Here is a 17,612-nt window from a genome sequence, read left to right on the forward strand (position 1 = left end):
TGTTAAACAAGTAATATTGTGTTCACTTTAGTTCATTAGATCAGTTGTTCTTGAAGAGATAATTTTTTAAGAATTTCATATATATATGAAATGCTATATATGTGAAATGCTATTATTTATCATTTGAACTAGTAAATTTTTCTTATCAGGGTGAGTGTTAGCAAGGAGATAGTGAAATTGACATTTTTATTGCTTTTTGAGAGAATAAATTCACATGCTCTGCTGGAAGGCAGTTTGGCTTTACTAATGAATCAAAAAAAATTAACCAAAGGCAGAATGTTCTAAGAAAGTAACACTGTTACTTTCTGACATGCAGAAGCTAATTCACAGTAGGGGGGGTGGGTGGCTAGGGAAGAATAGAGTTACTTTAGATTAGGTAGAAGGGAGTGAAGGGAGGGGAAGTGGTATGAAGGTAGGAAAGGTAATAGAGTGAAACAGACATTATTACCTTATACATATATGACTGCATGACCAATGTGATTCTATAACATGTGCAATAAGAAAAATGAGAAATTATACTGCATTTATATATATAAAAGTACATAAATGTATTCTACTGTCATGTATAACTAATTAGAATAAAAAATTAAAATTTAAGAAATTATATGCATGTGCGCACATACACACACATCCCCCATATATATATACCCACATATACACACTCATTAAAATGTCATTTCAAGGGTTGGGGTTGTGGTTCAGTGGTAGAGCACTTGCCTAGCACATGTGAGGCACTGGGTTCTGTCCTCAGCACCACATAAAAATGTAAATAGATAAAATAAAGTTATTGTTTCCATCTACAACTAAAAATATTTTTTAAAAAATATCACTTCAGAAGACTATAAAGAGTTTATACCATGCTAATGATAATGTTATGTAACAAAAGCAGTACATTAACATCCATAAAATATTAGCAAACCAAGGGACTGGGGGTGTAGCTCAGTCTTAGAGCACTCGCCTGGCAATTGCGAGGCCCTGGGTTCGATCCTCAGCACCACATAAAAATAATTAAACAAAATAAAGGTATTGTGTACAATTAAAAAATAAATATTCAAAAAAAATTAGCAAACCAAATCCAGTAATATATAAAAGGAGATTATGCAACATAATCAAGGGAGATTTATCCCATTAGTATGAGCTTAATTTTACATAAGAAAATCAGTCAGTGAAGTACATCATAGTAAGAATACATGGTAAAAATCACATGATCATCTCAATAGATGCAGAGAAAGTATTCAATAAACATCAGTGCCCTCTAATGATAAAAATACTCTGTGAACTAGGATTTTATTAAGGGCAAAAGACTGAACACTCTTCCTCCTGAGATCAGGAACAAAGTAAGAGTGTCTGCACTGAGCACTCTGTTTGGTATAGTACTTGAAGTTCTAGCCAGGGCAATTAGCAATAAAGAAGAAATAAATGTCATCAATTTGGAAAGAAAGGCATGAAACTGTCTATATTTACAAACGATGTGATCTTGCATATAGAAGATCCTAAATCCACAATAAAACTGATAAGGCTAATATATTAATTTAGTAAGGTTTCAGGATACACAATAAATATATAAAAATCAGTTGTATTTGTTATTTACTAATATTTAACCCTCTAAAAATTAAGAAAATCCATTTATGGTAACACCCAAAAGAATAGAACACTTAGGAATAAATTTAAAGAAGTTCAGGATTTTTTCATTAAAAATTTCAAAATGAGTTGAAAGAAGATCTAAATAACTGAAGAGAATATTCCATGTTCATGGATCAGATTTAATAGTGTTAAGATTATAGCACCACTCATTGATCTACAGATGGAACAAAATCATTATCAAAATTATAGCTGACTTTTTATTTCAGAAACTGGCAAGCAAGAATAGCCAAAACAGTCCTGAAAAGGAAGAACAAAATTGTAAGACTGTCACTTCCCCATTTAAAAACTTACATAACACTGAAGTAATCAAGTCAGTGTTGTACTAGCATAATGGTAGACACACAGATCAAAGGGATATAATTGATAGTCCAGAAATAAAATCTCACATATATAGACAATATTTGTGATTTTTGACATGGTGCCAACACCCTTCAATGGAAGAAAGACAAGACTTCAAAAAAATGATGCTGATCCAGGTGCCATAGTCTCAGCTATTCTGCAAGCCGAAGTAGGAGGAGTCCAGAAGTTTGAGACCAGCCTGGGTAACTTAGGGAGACACCTGTCTCAAAAAAAAAAAAAAAAAAAGCTTAATGCAACAAGATATCCACCTACAAAACAATTAAATTGAAAAAAATCCATTTATTAAAAAAATTAATTGAATTGGACCTCATCAAAATTAAAAGCTTTTGTGCTTCAAAGGAACAACACTGAGAAAGTGAAAAAATAACCTGTAAAATGGAAGAAAGTATTTGCAAATTCAGTGTACTTGCATCCAGAATATGCAAAGAATTCTCCACAATTAAGAGATAAATAAAGGATTTAAAACAAATTTCTCTGAATAAGACAAGTAGCCAAGAAACTCATGAAAAGCTCAACATCCTTAGTCTTTAGAGAAATGCAAATCAAAAACCACATTGATAATCTCAGCAATTTGAGACTAAGATAGGAGGATTGAATGTGTAGACCAGCCTCAGTAACTTAGACCCTATGTAAAAATAAAATAAAACACAGGAAAACTCCACATATACATACAATAGAATACTATTTTATACATACCAGAATGACTCATGTCTAAAAGACCAAAGACCAGTCTTAACAAGTGTTAATAAGATGTGAAAAAAATGTAACCGTCATACATTGCTGGTGGGATTGTAAAATGGTACCATCACCTTGGAAAACAGTTTGGCAGTTGATCAAAATATTTAACAGAATTATTTAACACAACTATCCTCCTAGATATATTCCCAAGAGAAATAAAAACATGTCCACGAGTATTCAGAGCAGTATTATTCATAATAGCTAAAAGATGGAAACAACCTACATGTTTAGCAATTGGTGAATGAATAAATAAAATGTGCATATCCATACAGAGGAATATTATTGGGCAATAAAATGAATAAGGTACTGATATTAAAGCAGAGATTAGGCAGCATAGGACCTCTTGAAATAAAAACTACATTGATTGCTTTCAACTCTTTTTAAAAACAGCCCTACTTGCAACCTAGACAAGATCACCAGAACCTCCTCATTTTCTTTTTAATTCTTTCTTGCTCTTGTCTTTGTTCTAAGCTGCCAGTGGGCAGGTGAGGAAAGGACTATTAAGGGGCCCTTTAGGGAGCCATTAGAGGTGAAGGTCAGTCCATGAAATGCTAACCATCCTGAGTCTACCAAACAGAATTATTGGGAAGAATTAGGAGATAACTAATCTGAAACTCAAAAACTAAGGTTGCATTTTCTATTTTATTTAAAAAGGAGTTTAAACATTGTGTGTTTTCTATTACTGAGTAGGAAATTACCTCACAGTTTAGTGGATTAAAGCAATAAACATTTATTATCTAATAGTTTTTGTGGTCAGGAACAGAGAACATCTTAGCTCAGTGGTTCTGGCTCAGGATCTGAACTTGTGGGCGTAGTTTAAAACCATTGAACAATGAAATGCTTAAGTTTTTAAATTGACACACATTTCAAATCAATTTTGCAGTGTTTAACTGTTCTTAAGAGACTAGATGTTTGGCTCTCTGGTGGGAATGACTTATGTGTGTGGAACCGAAAATTAGATCTCCTGTGTAAGACCAGCCACCTTTCTGATACAGGTAAACAAAATATAATGCTGGAGTCTGGGGTTGAAGTTCAGTGGTAGAGCACTTGCCTAGCACCTATGATACACTGGGTTCGATCCTCAGCACCACATAAATAAATAAAGGAATTGTGTCCATCTACAACTAAAAATTATATATATAGCTGAATCATGATTGATAGACTCTAGAAGACAGCAAATTCAAAGAGACTTTATGAACACAAAGGTCTTTATGGGGGATTTGGGTTTTGTTTTGGTTTAGCTCCAAAGATTACAGGTAGCCATATTCAGTTAGTATATTCACTTCACAAATAATGTAATTAACATAGAATGTTTTCTGCATTTAGAATTACTCTCATACTCTGTGCATCTGCTCTTATCTCCTCCACTTCCTCTGGCCCCATTATACTTTCATTTCCTCCTCTAGCATATCTCAACACATGGGAAAATACAAAACATCCTGGTTAAAAAAAAAACATGTGGAGGAGAATTAAGCCAGAAAAGCTCTTCAGATCACAACAGTACTACTAGTCTCGATGGATGGGAAGGACAAGCACATGAGTAAAATATTTTCCAAATTTACCTATATACTATGAATTACATCTATATGGTATATATCACAATGGAAAATTAACTTTAATACATAGATTTTTGCCAACATATATGCTGGTTCTAATACATCAACTCTAACTCTATAATTCTTTCTAACAAAAGTAATAATTATAACATATAGAAATTGTGGTTAGCTTCAAATCATTTCATGATTCAGTTATGAAAATATATTCAGAACTCTATACTTAAAAGCATGGTGGTATATGGTTGTAGTCTCGGCTTCTTGAGAAGCTGAGGCAAGAGGATCACTTGCCCAAGAGGTATGGCCTAGTCTGGGCGACATAGTGTGACCCTGTCTCTTAACACAATAAACAGACAAACCCTACAGAAAACTCTATATGAAATATGGTATGGTATAACTCTGATTATTTTAGTAATATAAGGACTTTTGTAAATGTATTTATTGACCATAAGAATGCTTTTAATTATTGGCTAACTCTGACTCACCAAATTCAGTTTCTCCTATATTTTCATTCAAAACCATGCTTCCAACATGCAGTGCTTCAGTGGTAGACGGCGGCTGGATGTCCTCTAATTCGCCTCAGTCAGATCTCACAGGTTAAAGGCTCAGTCCCCAAGACTGCCCCATCTCACTTCAAATGCCATTTATAACACTATGTTTTTTGACCCATGGGCTATAAATCAGGATTCTCACAACCCCCTTCTTGGATTTGATTAATGACTAGAGCAGCTCTCAGAACTCAGGGAGGGTATTACAAAGGATGCAGAGGAAAGCCACATGGGGAACACAGGTGGGAAGGGGTGAGGAGCTTGTGTCCTCTCCAAGTGTGTCAACCTCCATAACCTCCACATATCTGCTATATGGAATCTCTGAACCCTGTCCTGTTGTTTTTCAAACAAAAAACATGCTTTATTCCATAGGCATGGCTGATTAAGTCATTGGCTACTAGTGACCCATTCCACCTTCAGCCCCTATATTCTCCCTGGAGGTAGGGAGATGGGGCTGAAAGCCCTAATCCTCTAATTCTGCCTTGATCTTTCTGGCAACCAGTCCTCATTCTGAAGTGACCTAGTGACTGCCAGCCATCCCATTAGCATATAAAACACACTATATTTTTGGAAATTCAAAGGGTTTTAGAAGTTGGGTTATAGGAAACAGGATGAAGAACAAATATGTATTTCACAATGTCCTTTTAGCTCATTTAGTGCCCAGGCTTAAGTTTACATTGAGGGAAAAATACCAATTTTATCTCATTAGAATTAGCCATCTTGTAAATGGGTGATGGAGATTATCAGAAGGAAGTTGAAATGGCTGAATATACAACTTTGCCACAACAGTAAAAGTTTTCAAAGAGCATGTTCTACCCATAATAAATCAGTGTCTTCCAGAGGTCTCAGAAATCTACTTAGAACAATCATTTTCCATTTGTAAACATGTATATAAGTATGTTTGTAGCAAGTTTTGGGTACTTTGTTGTTACCATCTCCTTTATAGGAAATGATTGACATAAAACTCAGAATATTTTTGTTGGAATTCATAAAAAATGATTTGAATTTTATATATTTCTGAAGGTATCAGTGCTTTGGTTGAAATACCTAAGAACTGTGTCATAGCAGCAGTTGGCAAAGAACTGAGTGAGTATGATTTTTTCTTTCTTTTTTTATTTATATACATGTGTGTGCATGTGTGTATATGTGTATATATTTTAAACTAGACTAGTATATAAGTGCTGGAAAGACAAAGTAGTCTTTAATTCAGGGATATTTGCCCCTGCCAAGCCTTGGCTCCTTGGGATTGTTGAAAGTGATACAGAAAGTGAAACATTTTCAAGATGTTACATCAGGTTTCTTGTTAGTAGTTTAGTTTACTATTTTCTTTGTTGTTTTAACAATATATTGCTTGTGAACAACCAATAAAAAAATTAAAAAAAAAACAATATATTGCTGCTTTTTCTAAAATTGCAGTCTCAGGATAACTTGGTAGTATTCCACTTAAAGCAGCATTTTCACACAACTTTGATAGGTGTAGGAAGGAGTTCTCTTTTGTATCATCTAAAAGACCTTCTCTTGACAACCATTGAACATGAATGGCTATCAGACTATAATAACCTTGCTAGAGACTTATAAGTAGGTGAAATAGTGTCAGAAATACAGAAGAAGAAAAAAAATGGTATGACCTGTTTCCCAGAGAGACATGTGAGAAAGAAGAGAGACTTGGGTGGGTAATTACCACTACTTGGAAAGGATAAAAGACCTTTCTACTTCTCAGAAGTTAGGAATCTTAATCTTTGAGCATCCACAGCACTTGCTCCAGTGGCTTATCATAGCACTTAATTTACTGATGCTAAGTCTGTGTCAGAGTCTCATTCTCACTGTGGACTGAGCATTTCAAGGCAGTGCCTGGGCCTTGTTCACATTTGATAGCTAAAGCTCCAAGTACGTAGTAGAAGTATAATTAAGTATTGGTTGACAGAATCACTTTACTTGATTTGATTTTATATTTTCTGTATTGGTTAAAATTAGGATTATATTAGTTTAAATAAAACTATTAAAGTCAGATAATGAGTTAAGCAAAACATTGAACATCTACTTATAATCAATAGAACTGTTTGACATACAAAAATTCTAAGGCTTATTCTCAGCGAATTTATAATATGTTGTGTGCCTAGATATCAAGAAAAGTTTGTTTTTGTATACTTGTCACTGAGTTAAAGTTAAGCATGAATTTGTAGTCTAGTTCAAAGCAGTACTTACTGGCCTAGGAATGTGAGTAGAGAAAATAGATAATGGACTTGTTTCAAGGGTGTGGGACAGTCACCAGCCAGGTAAAGAGTGGGATGGGATAGCTGGACAACATGAGTTGAAGTCCTAGAAAGAGTGGAGACTTCAGTATTTGCTAGTTAATTTGGAAGAATCAATAAAGCAAACAAGTTCTAAGGAAACCCTGACTTGGAGTTTGAATAGATTGTTTCAAACATCTCAAGCATTTGAAAGAAACCATTTAAATTAGTATGAATAAGGCTATCTTTGGAGATGGGTTTTTCAATATGGTAGGTATTTTTCACTTCACGAAATACTTGCTTTTTGAGTAGAAAATGGTACTTCATCTTTCTTGAACATTTCAATAGAACAGTATCTCTTTTTGTCATTTAGTAATTTTCAGGTTAGTGGAACCCACAGAGGGATCCTTTGAATGGGATATTATTGAAGTTAAGCGCCTCCTTGATCACCAGGATAATATTCTTTCATTGGTTAATGTCAATGGTAAGCTCATCATACATATTTATATTATGCACAATTTTGAACGTGTTAACCTGTTCTGAACTTTAGTGTTTTTTTCCAGGATTCTCGAAAGACTGTTATTGGAGTAATAGATTGTTAGAGATTGTGATTCTCTTTAACTCTAAGCTTATGCCAGTGAAGCTAAGCAAGAAGTCTCAAATGTGGTCAAGTCTAAGAGTTAGGCATAAGGAAAACAGAGTGAGGCAGCAACAAGAAGATAGAGAAAAGCATAATTATCCCAGGTGCCGCATGGTAGCTATGAGCTGATCATCATAGTGCTCATAGCATTGCAGCATTCTTGGCAAATAGTTCTGGCCAGTTCTTTTTTTTAACATTTATTTTTTTTAGGTGTAGATAGACACAACACAATGTTTTTATTTTTATGTGGTGCTGAGGATTGAAACCGGGTCCCGCCCGTGCTAGGCGAGCACTCTACTGATGAGCCACAATCCCAGCCCTGGCCAGTTCTTTTTTTTTAAGAGACAGTGAGAGAGGAGAGAGTGAGAGAGAGAGAGAATTTTTAATATTTATTTTTTAGTTCTCGGCGGACACAACATCTTTGTTGGTATGTGGTGCTGAGGATCGAACCCGGGCCGCACACATGCCAGGCGAGCACGCTACCGCTTGAGCCACATCCCCAGCCCCCTGGCCAGTTCTTCTTTAGTAGAAAAGATTGGAAATAGTTATGCCCTTTTGTCTTGCTGACCATATTGTACAATATCACATTATTGTTATACATTAAAGTGGAATAACCAGGATTTAAGCCAGTTGTAGTTGTGACTGAAGAATCCCAGTGAATAAGAAAGATTTGCAAAAAATGAGTCATGTCTGCCCTTCCTGTAGTTATGAGTTTTGACTTGCCAGACATCTTATTTGGCTCCATATACTATATTAGTGAGTATCTATGAGCTGAAGCTGATATCATATTTATTTATTTTTTAGTTTTCGCCAGACACACATCTTTTTTTTTTTTTTTTTTTTTTTAGAGAGAGAGAGAGAGAGAGAGAGAGAGAGAGAGAGAGAATTTCAATATTTATTTTTCGGTTTTTCGGTGGACACAACATCTTTGTTTGTATGTGGTGCTGAGGATTGAACCCAGGCTGCACGCATGCCAGGCGAGTGCGCTACCGCTTGAGCCATATCCCTAGACCCTGGACTGGCTCTTGAAGAATATTTTGTGTAAACATGAGATGAGGGGAAAGAAGGGCACAGAAAGCACCAAGAGGACCAAATGTGGTCTCTGTTTTTATGCTACTCAGTCACGTTTTCATGTATATTAGTCAGAATGTCCCTTCCAGCTCCAAAATCCTTTTCCCAATAGCCATCTTCTTATAAACTCATCTATATGTCTTTCTAAGGCCCAAATTGTCTATGGTGATAGAAATAACAATGATTGGTAGTGCCCCTTTCATTGTCTCTGGGGACCCTTTTTTTTTCTAGCCATGGATAGCAGCACAAAAGACCTTTTGAAGCCTCCCCAAGGTCCAGAGCTGCTGAGAAAAGCATGGCAATGTTCTGGCCTGTTACACTGGTCATGCCTAGTTAGCTTGTTTTAGTGATGAAACAGTGGTACCATTGAACCAGTATGGTTACTTAAATGAAGATGATGGGGTGTTCCTGGTATAGCCTTAACTTCATGGTCTTTCTTTTTCTCTGTGTGGTATGCAAACTTGTATAGGAATATAAATAATTTGCACAGTGATAAACTATGGTTAACTCTGTGTTATAACTAAGATGCAGAACCAAAGTCAGGAGGTGTCTATACTCTAGTTCTCTGGTTCTTTTACAATACTTGTTTTTTCCCCCCAGGTAGTGCTGGGGTTTGCTGAGCAGATGTTCTACCACTAGCTATGTCTCCATTCCAAGGCTTATAACATTTTAAGAAAGTTCTTTCAAATATTTCTTTGCCAGATTCTTAAAGGAAGGAAAATGGAAAGCTAATGCAAAAAAAAAGTTATTAATGAACGTTATAGAAAACTTGCAGTACTTTCTGCTTTATAAACTCCATGACTATAAAATTATACTGCAGATATAAATAAGGCAAAAGAATATTTAGCAATCATACATGGCCAGGCAGTCTGGTATTTGAAAAAGTTTGCTAACCATCTTCTCTTGTGCATGGGCATGTCAGTGATGTTGAAGATTTTCGTGATCCTGAATTGATTATGTTGTTTAATTTCCTCCTCTAATTTCTACCCTCTTTGTCCTTATCCATTAACACTAAAAGATGTGGCCAGTTACTGGGTTTCTAACTTGGGGAGCTGGGGGAGTACATACATGTTCAGTGAGGTAGACCCAAGGCAACCTTAGAATGGTATACTAGAACTCCCACAAATATGAATAATATATACCAGGAGATTTGCATGCCTGGGCAGAGATTTCCTAAGACAAACAACATGACTTTGCTAATACCTTCTGACCAAAGACTCTGTGTGCTTCTTCATTTTTTTCCTTTTCTTGCTTTGTGCTGACAGCATGGTCTGGTATCACAAAGTATTAGTACTTGCAAGTTATGAATAGACAGATGCCAGGTCAGATTTCCATACTAAGTATCTTGATACTTAGAGGATGAAAGTCCATCCACTAATATTACACCATTGAGGCTGTTTGGTGTGAAACATTTTGCGTGACTTGTATAGGAATATAAATAATTTGCACAGTGATAAGCTATGTGCTGACTCAGATGAATGCAAGCATTTTGTTCTTAGTGAAAATTTTCAAGTGATCATTAATATTGTGTTTCTGTTGCATAGAGGAATCACAGGTACTTGGAGAATTAAGTCAGTAGACAGCTGCATGACCTCAGTGGGTTCACTCTGTGTTATAACTAAGATGCAGAACCAAAGTCAGGAGGTGTCTATACTCTCAGTTCTCTGATTCTTTTACAATTTGAGTGAAATTGAAAAGAGCAAGATAAAGGGTGAAAGAGAAGGTTATAGAATGATTTGGACTGCTTTAAACTTTTACACTACTAAAAATACAAAGTTGTTTCTCTCCTGAGATAAGAATTGAACTTATTTTTTCACATAGAAAAATCTATAATCTTTTAATAAAGCTACCTATTATGGCCTTGGAACTAAGACAGAATGTTTACATGTATGATTACTAGTAATTTTTTTTTTATTTCTAAGAGACATCTGGTTATTAGAGATTTCTGTCTTGCTGGTTTACTGGATAAATGGAATAATTAAATCACAAGTATTCATCTGTGCTTTCTTAAATCATATGTGACTGGATGTTTTAATACCATTAATGTAGAATAATACTAGGGGCTCAAAATAATACCTGAGACTCAAAGATAACATTTGATATCTTTTTAAAAATGTCTAGCCATGTATTATTTAACTTGATATTTACAATCATTCTCATTTAATGCATGAGAAATCCAAGATGAAGAAAGGTTCAAGATTTCCTAAAGAACACCTGCCTAAAAATAGGCAGAGACAAAGTTAGAACTTTGGTTTCCAGACTCAGTGCATTGTTTTGGTCTCTTACCTCAAAAATGTAAAGAATCAAAACAAATTACATTTTTAGAGGTAATTTTTAATCTAGCAGTTGTACATTTTCAGTGAATGCATAATGTGTAAAGTGTCTTGGCCCATTGATTTCATTTTATTTAAAGATTTTTAAAACGTCATTATACAAGTTAGATAATCATAGAAGAAAATAGTGAGAAACACTAAAAAAAAAAAGAATTAAAATCATCCCATCAACCAGTATTAAACACTAGTCCACATCCTTGTATATGTGTGTGTATTATAATTATATATGATATATAAATATGATATACTGTTTTGTAACAGTATCTCATGAATATATTTTCTTGTCAATATAAAAACATACTTTTACAATTTAACTTTCAATAACAGCATTACTGTTTCATTTTGTGAATGTCTGATATATTCGCTCTCCAATTAGATGTTTAAGTTGTCTTCAGGTTTTTAAGACTATGTCTAGCAACCTTGTATATATGTCTTTTATACATTTCCTTCAAAGTAAATTCCTAGAAGTGGAATCGGTGGTTTATATTTTTATGGTTTTGATATATATTACCAAATTAATCTTTGAAAAGATTATTTCAGATTTACATCAATGAGTACTAAGGCATTAGCAGTATATGAACATGTTGATTTCCTATGATTTTGCTGGTATTGGGCATTTTTCTGTTTTATAATAAGAAATTTATGAATTTCAATTTATAAATCTGTAACTTTTCCAATTTACAAGTCAATAAATGGTATCTTGTTGCATTTAAATTTCTTTGATTATTAAAGGAGTTTAAAAATCTTTATACATATTTACTGATCACTTGTTTCTCTGTTCAGCTCCTTTACACATTTTTCTGCTGGGGTATTTATCTTGTTCTTAGTGATTTCTGAGAACTCCTTATGTATCAAATATATTAAACCTGTTTTGACTTCTAAGTTGCAAATTTTCTCCAGCTCTTTGCCATTTAAGTGTATTATTTTTTTTTCTTCTTATCAAGCAGATATTTACTTGGATCTCTTCCCCCCGTTCCTGCCCTTCTTCCTTTAGAGCCCTTTATCACTCCATATTCTTAAAACTATTCAGCTTTATTTTCTTTAATCCTTTAAGTTCCTGTAATATTTTAATTTATATTATGTATAATTTTGAACCTGTTAAACTATTCTGTACTTATTTTGGTATACATTCCAGGGTAAGTTCTTTTATTTTTTATTCCCAAACTTGACTAAACATTCCAGCATGAGATATTTTATTACGAGAGTAAAATGTAATAATTATCAAACACTAAGAAACTAAACTTAAAGCCTATTTCTAGGCTTATTTAGCTATTTGGCTTATTTAGGTGTCTCATTGTTCTTATTATTGTGGTTTTATAGAATATTACTACTAGGCATTCCATTCATTTTTCCTTTAGCCTAGAGAAAATGATCAATAATTAGGCATTTGTGAACTTTGCCTAGATCAGAGTTTTGTTACGGGCTCCCATGTTGGAGAGCTGATCATCTGGGATGTCCTGGACTGGACCATTCAGGCTTATGAACGCAACTTCTGGGACCCATCTCCACAGCTGGACACCCAGCAAGAAATAAAACTCTGTCAAAAACCAAATGACATTTCCATTCATCATTTCACATGTGATGAAGAGGTAAATAAAAAATTCTGTACATTATCTATAAAGTTTATACTTTATCTATAAACTTTTTTAATAAGCCAAATTTCTGATTTTTAAAACTTAATCTCATAATGAACATAAAAATATCATTCCCTATCATTTCAAGTTGTGTCTTCAAATGGTCTAATATTTTACATAGACTGTACCACTTACATTAAAAAAGGATTTTTAAATCTTTGCTCCTAATCTTCAGGCAAAGAAGTGATTAGATGACTGCAGATTTAGAAACCCTATTACAATTTTGGGTTGGATTAAATAATCCCACAGAATTTGAAGTTAATGCTTCAAATTGTTTTCAGTACACTGTAAAAATTCTTCTGAAGATTCTAGTACATTTCCAGGAGGGAAAAAAAAATAAAAACAAAAAATTCTAGGAATGTTTATCTTTAGTGTGCTGACATCTGGGGAAGATAATTGATTAACTGCTGCTATCCATATATTAGGCCTTGACAGTGATGTTCTTGAAACACTTGTGCTGTAAAAGATCAGTACCAATGGACTTCTTCTTTTTTTTTTTTTAAAGAGAGAGTGAGAGAGGAGGGAGGGAGGGAGGGAGGGAGGGAGGAAGGGAGAGAGAGAGAGAGAGAGAGAGAGAATTTTTAATATTTATTTTTTAGTTCTCGGCGGACACAACATCTTTGTTGGTATGTGGTGCTGAGGATCGAACCCGGGCCGCACGAATGCCAGGCGAGCGCGCTACCGCTTGAGCCACATCCCCAGCCCACCAATCTTGGCTCTGACCTGACAAAAACAAGCAAACAAACAAACAGTCTTCTGTGGTGACCTATGCTATAATCCCAGCCACTTAGAAAGATCAAAAGTTCAGGTCCAGCCTAGGCAATTTATCAAGTCTCTGTCTCAAAATAAAAAGGGCTGGGGATATATAGTTCAGTGATAGAGCATCACTGGGTTCAATCTCTAGTACTGGGAATGGGGTTTGGGGTGATCTCTTCTTTTAGCCTGAGAAACTCAGAAAGGGGGAGTTAGTTTTCTAAACATGATCACACACACAAAAAATGTAAACATTGAGGAGGGGGACTAGAGGAAGCTTTTCTTTCACTTTATTTTGTCCCTTTATATCCTGGTTTTCTAAAGGCATACATGTTGTTATTATTATTATTTTAAAAGTTCAGAAGTTGTGTACTGAAAGGGAAAGGCTTTTAATTTCTTTGCATCTCTCTTTAAAAACAAAAACATAAGAATAGGATAAAAGTGGATTAAAAAAAATACATGTACACAGGGCTGGGGCTTGTAGCCCAGTGGCAGAGTACTTGCCTACATGTGTGAAGCACTGGGTTTGAAAAAAAAATTTTTTTAAAATACATGTACACCTAAATATCAAGTTTCTATGAATCCCAATTTTATTTTGATAGAACAATAGGTCACACTTATATATAATATATGAGAACACTCAGAAAAATGTTCTTATTATAGCCCTAAAATTATATATAAGTGTGTGTGTATTTAAATTTTGTATTTTTTCTCACTTTTGTAAAATTTAGTACTTAAAATTTTTTTAATTTTGTATTCAAGATTTTTCGATTAATCTTTATTAGCACTATAAATGCTTGAGTAAGTATTAATCAGTTTCCCCCAATTTTATTTCTTTTGTTGGGGGTTCTTTCCATCTCTAGGTTCTTTTTATCCTCCATTAATTGTTGATGGTGGATGTTGAATGTCTCTGCCCCAAAGCTCATGAGTTCTCTAATTATGTTTATAATTTTCTACATGGCCTTTGATTAATTACTTGAACTCCATGGACTTCCTGCTCTGTAGAATGAGTTTTGGGGGTTCTACATTGAATATAATCCTTAGGGCTCTAGATTTTAGTACTTTGGCTAGCCATTTCCTTTAATTGTGCATGGCAACTGGTCTCAGCTTGCATTACTGAGAACAGAGTATTTAATCATTCAAGTTTTACTCTGGGAAGCTCAGGGGCATGCTTTGGTACAGCTAACCCAGTTAGTAGGTCTGAGTTGGGTTTGTAGCCAACAAGAAGGATTAGGGGCTCAACATCTCTAGTTGAAAGCAGGGGAAAATCTGTTGGAATTTTTGATAGGTCTGCCTCTTAGGGTACCCAATGAATAAAAATGAATGATTCCAAGACAAGTGCTACCTGATGTCTAGTAACTTAAAAATAATTTCAGAAGCAAGGTGGTATGGTATAAGGAAAGAGCAAGAAACTGGAATAACATGACTGATTTTGATATTGAGTCTGTGCCTGATTTCTTTTGTAATTTTAAACTTTTTAAAAATTTAACTTGCTCATCTAGAAAGTGGCAATGATGCATGTTTTTCCTACCTAAACAAGATGTTTTGAAGCTGAAGTAAGATGAAATTGGCAAAAATGTTTTCAAAAAATTAAATTTGTTTTAGTAAAAAGGTTATTTCTAACATTACATAGAAACAACGTTTTTTGTGAAGCCTTCAGAGGATCTTATGATGATAGTACAACTATAGCATATGTTTTTTCAATCATATTTATAGGTCTCTTGATTGCTTAAGATACGGGGTACAAGTAATTTTTCTCACATTTTCCAGGCAAAAGAAGCTAAGTAATTTTCTCAAGGATAGTGTTTCGTAGATGAAAATCCAGGCTGCTGCAGGACCAAGCTGCCAGCCACAGTTCCTTCCTTGAGCTGTCACAACTCATCGAGGAAGAAATTAATGTTATGCAGAGCCTTTTCTGTTATAGTAGTTGTATCAAAGTACCAAGCACCAAGGAAAGCTTTGTGCTTTGACATTTTTGGACTTCAGAGGGCAGTACAGTAATTTGGGCTGAAGGCTGGGAACAGGGGAGGTAACCATGATTTTCTGATGTCACACAAGGGCTGGGAATCTATTATACCAGGTGTAGTAGGCATTAGTTTTATGCCTTTTTTTAATAACTTTTTCCCCCAGAATGTATTTGCTGCAGTTGGAAGGGGTTTATATGTGTATAACCTTCAAATGAAGCGTGTGATTGCCTGCCAGAAAACTGCACATGACTCCAATGTCCTGCATATTGCCAAACTTCCAAACAGGTACAAGTTCCATCTGTTCTGCAGTAGATGAAAGTAAGTCACGGTTCCCAGGGCTGCCAGTGTAATTTCTCAAGTGACCAAGTTACCTGGCTCTGTGGCTTGACCTGCTGTGTTCTTTTGGTAATGGAGAATGCCCTATGGCTGACTCTGAAGAGGAGTTGATTACAGGAACCAAGGTTCAAAGGAATTATATTGAATATCATTCTAAGAAAAGATCATTTAAATTCGGTGCTTTTTAAAAAAAAAACAAGTTTAAAGACTATGGCATTTAACAACGTACTGATTTTCCTATTTATATTTTATATAAACCCACCTTGTTGTTGTTTGTTTATAATCAGAATTAAATGGTAGGGGCAGGGGTTGTGGCTGGGGGTAGAGTGCTCGTCTAACACATGTGAGGCACTGGGTTTGATCCTCAGCACCACATAAAAATAAATAATAAAGTAAAGGTATTGCGTCCATTTACAACTAAACAAAATAGTTTTTAGAAAATGAATAAAATAAAGGTATTGTGTTCATCTACAACAAAAAAAAATTTAAAAAAGAATTAAATGATAGGCTTCTCATTGTCTAAGGCTTCGAAGTGAGGGTTTTCCTCTCAGAGTAGCTGTAGCTGCAGAGTTTCTACTGATGAAATTATGGGAAGACAATAGCATTATTTTCTATGCAGGATATATTTAGAGTAAGAGGCACCCTGAATACAAATGCTCAGAATATTGTAAAAATATAATGCATGCAGTTTACCTGAATGTCTTTTTCACCCATTCTGGGGATCACAACCAGAGCCTTGCACATGCTAAACAAGTGCTCCATCACTGAACTATATCCCCAGCCCTCCTAAATGCAATTTTTTAAATGGAGAAATTTTTTAAATTTAAAGCATTTGAGCCAATGCACATAGTGTCATGTGTGCCTTTACCGAAGAGTGTGTTTAGTTTGCATTGTAAAGCCACATTCAATTGTGATTTTTTTCATATGTATTTTTTAGTTGTAGTTGGACACAATACCTTTATTTTATTTATTTTATGTGGTGCTGAGGATCAAACCCAGGACCTTTCACATGCTAGGTGTGTGCTGTATTGCTGAGCCACAACCCCAGCCCCTCAATTGTGATTTTTATGAACTCGTGCCAAGAGCTGGAAAAAAACAAAACAACAACAACAAAAACAGTCAAGGGCTCCAGTGATTTCTTTGACTGCAGATTCAGCATTTGGTCTTCCATGATGCTCTCTCCATATTTCTGATTTTCTGTTCTGACAGGCAGTTAATCTCATGCTCAGAAGATGGCAGTGTACGCATTTGGGAGTTACGAGAAAAACAGCAGCTCACAGCTGAACCTGTACCAACAGGTGTGTGTCTTTTCCCCAAAAGGTAGCCTTTCTCTGTCTCTCCTTCCTCATATGTCAGGCAGAAGAAAGGTGATGTGTGAAGCCACAGAAATAATAGAATGTACTCTAAACAGGCATTAGATGTTTACAGTAAGTATAGGGTAATTGGGATCTAGGATCCACTTCTTAATATTGCCCTAAAGTAGAACTGCCTCTTTATTTTAGTTCAACTGGATTTTATTGTTTTGAGGGCAAACAGTTATTTTCTAGTAGTTATTCAATTATATTGTCTATAATTCTGATTGGTACACAAACAAAATTTTTACCATCGGTTGTCAAACTAAAGTGTTCTTTATCATTAACATCAAACATAACTTATGGGAAAAGAACACTTTTCTTTATTATCACCTCATGAGCTCTTGACTTTTTGGTGCTCCATTTGAAAAGTAAAATTCTAGATGTTTGAATGAATTAGTTACCAGTACCCAATATGAAATCAGAGGCTGGTGCCTCTAGTTTCCTCTGGT

The 17,612-nt window shown here is 34.9% G+C and overlaps 1 protein-coding gene across 1 annotated transcript in view; it reads left to right on the forward strand.

Moving 5' to 3' along the window:
- WDR41 (WD repeat domain 41) overlaps positions 1-17,612 on the forward strand; it is a 45,239-nt gene that overhangs the window by 22,368 nt on the left and 5,259 nt on the right. Inside the window, exons 6-11 of the mRNA XM_081307212.1 lie at positions 3,626-3,737; positions 5,867-5,929; positions 7,448-7,558; positions 12,523-12,707; positions 15,636-15,757; positions 17,018-17,106. Of these exons, the coding sequence (XP_081163338.1) occupies positions 3,626-3,737; positions 5,867-5,929; positions 7,448-7,558; positions 12,523-12,707; positions 15,636-15,757; positions 17,018-17,106 (682 nt within the window). The remainder of the gene's footprint in view (positions 1-3,625; positions 3,738-5,866; positions 5,930-7,447; positions 7,559-12,522; positions 12,708-15,635; positions 15,758-17,017; positions 17,107-17,612) is intronic.

The sequence above is a fragment of the Spermophilus citellus genome (genome assembly GCF_964194105.1).
Source record: "Spermophilus citellus genome assembly, chromosome: 1".
Taxonomy (NCBI): domain Eukaryota; kingdom Metazoa; phylum Chordata; class Mammalia; order Rodentia; family Sciuridae; genus Spermophilus; species Spermophilus citellus.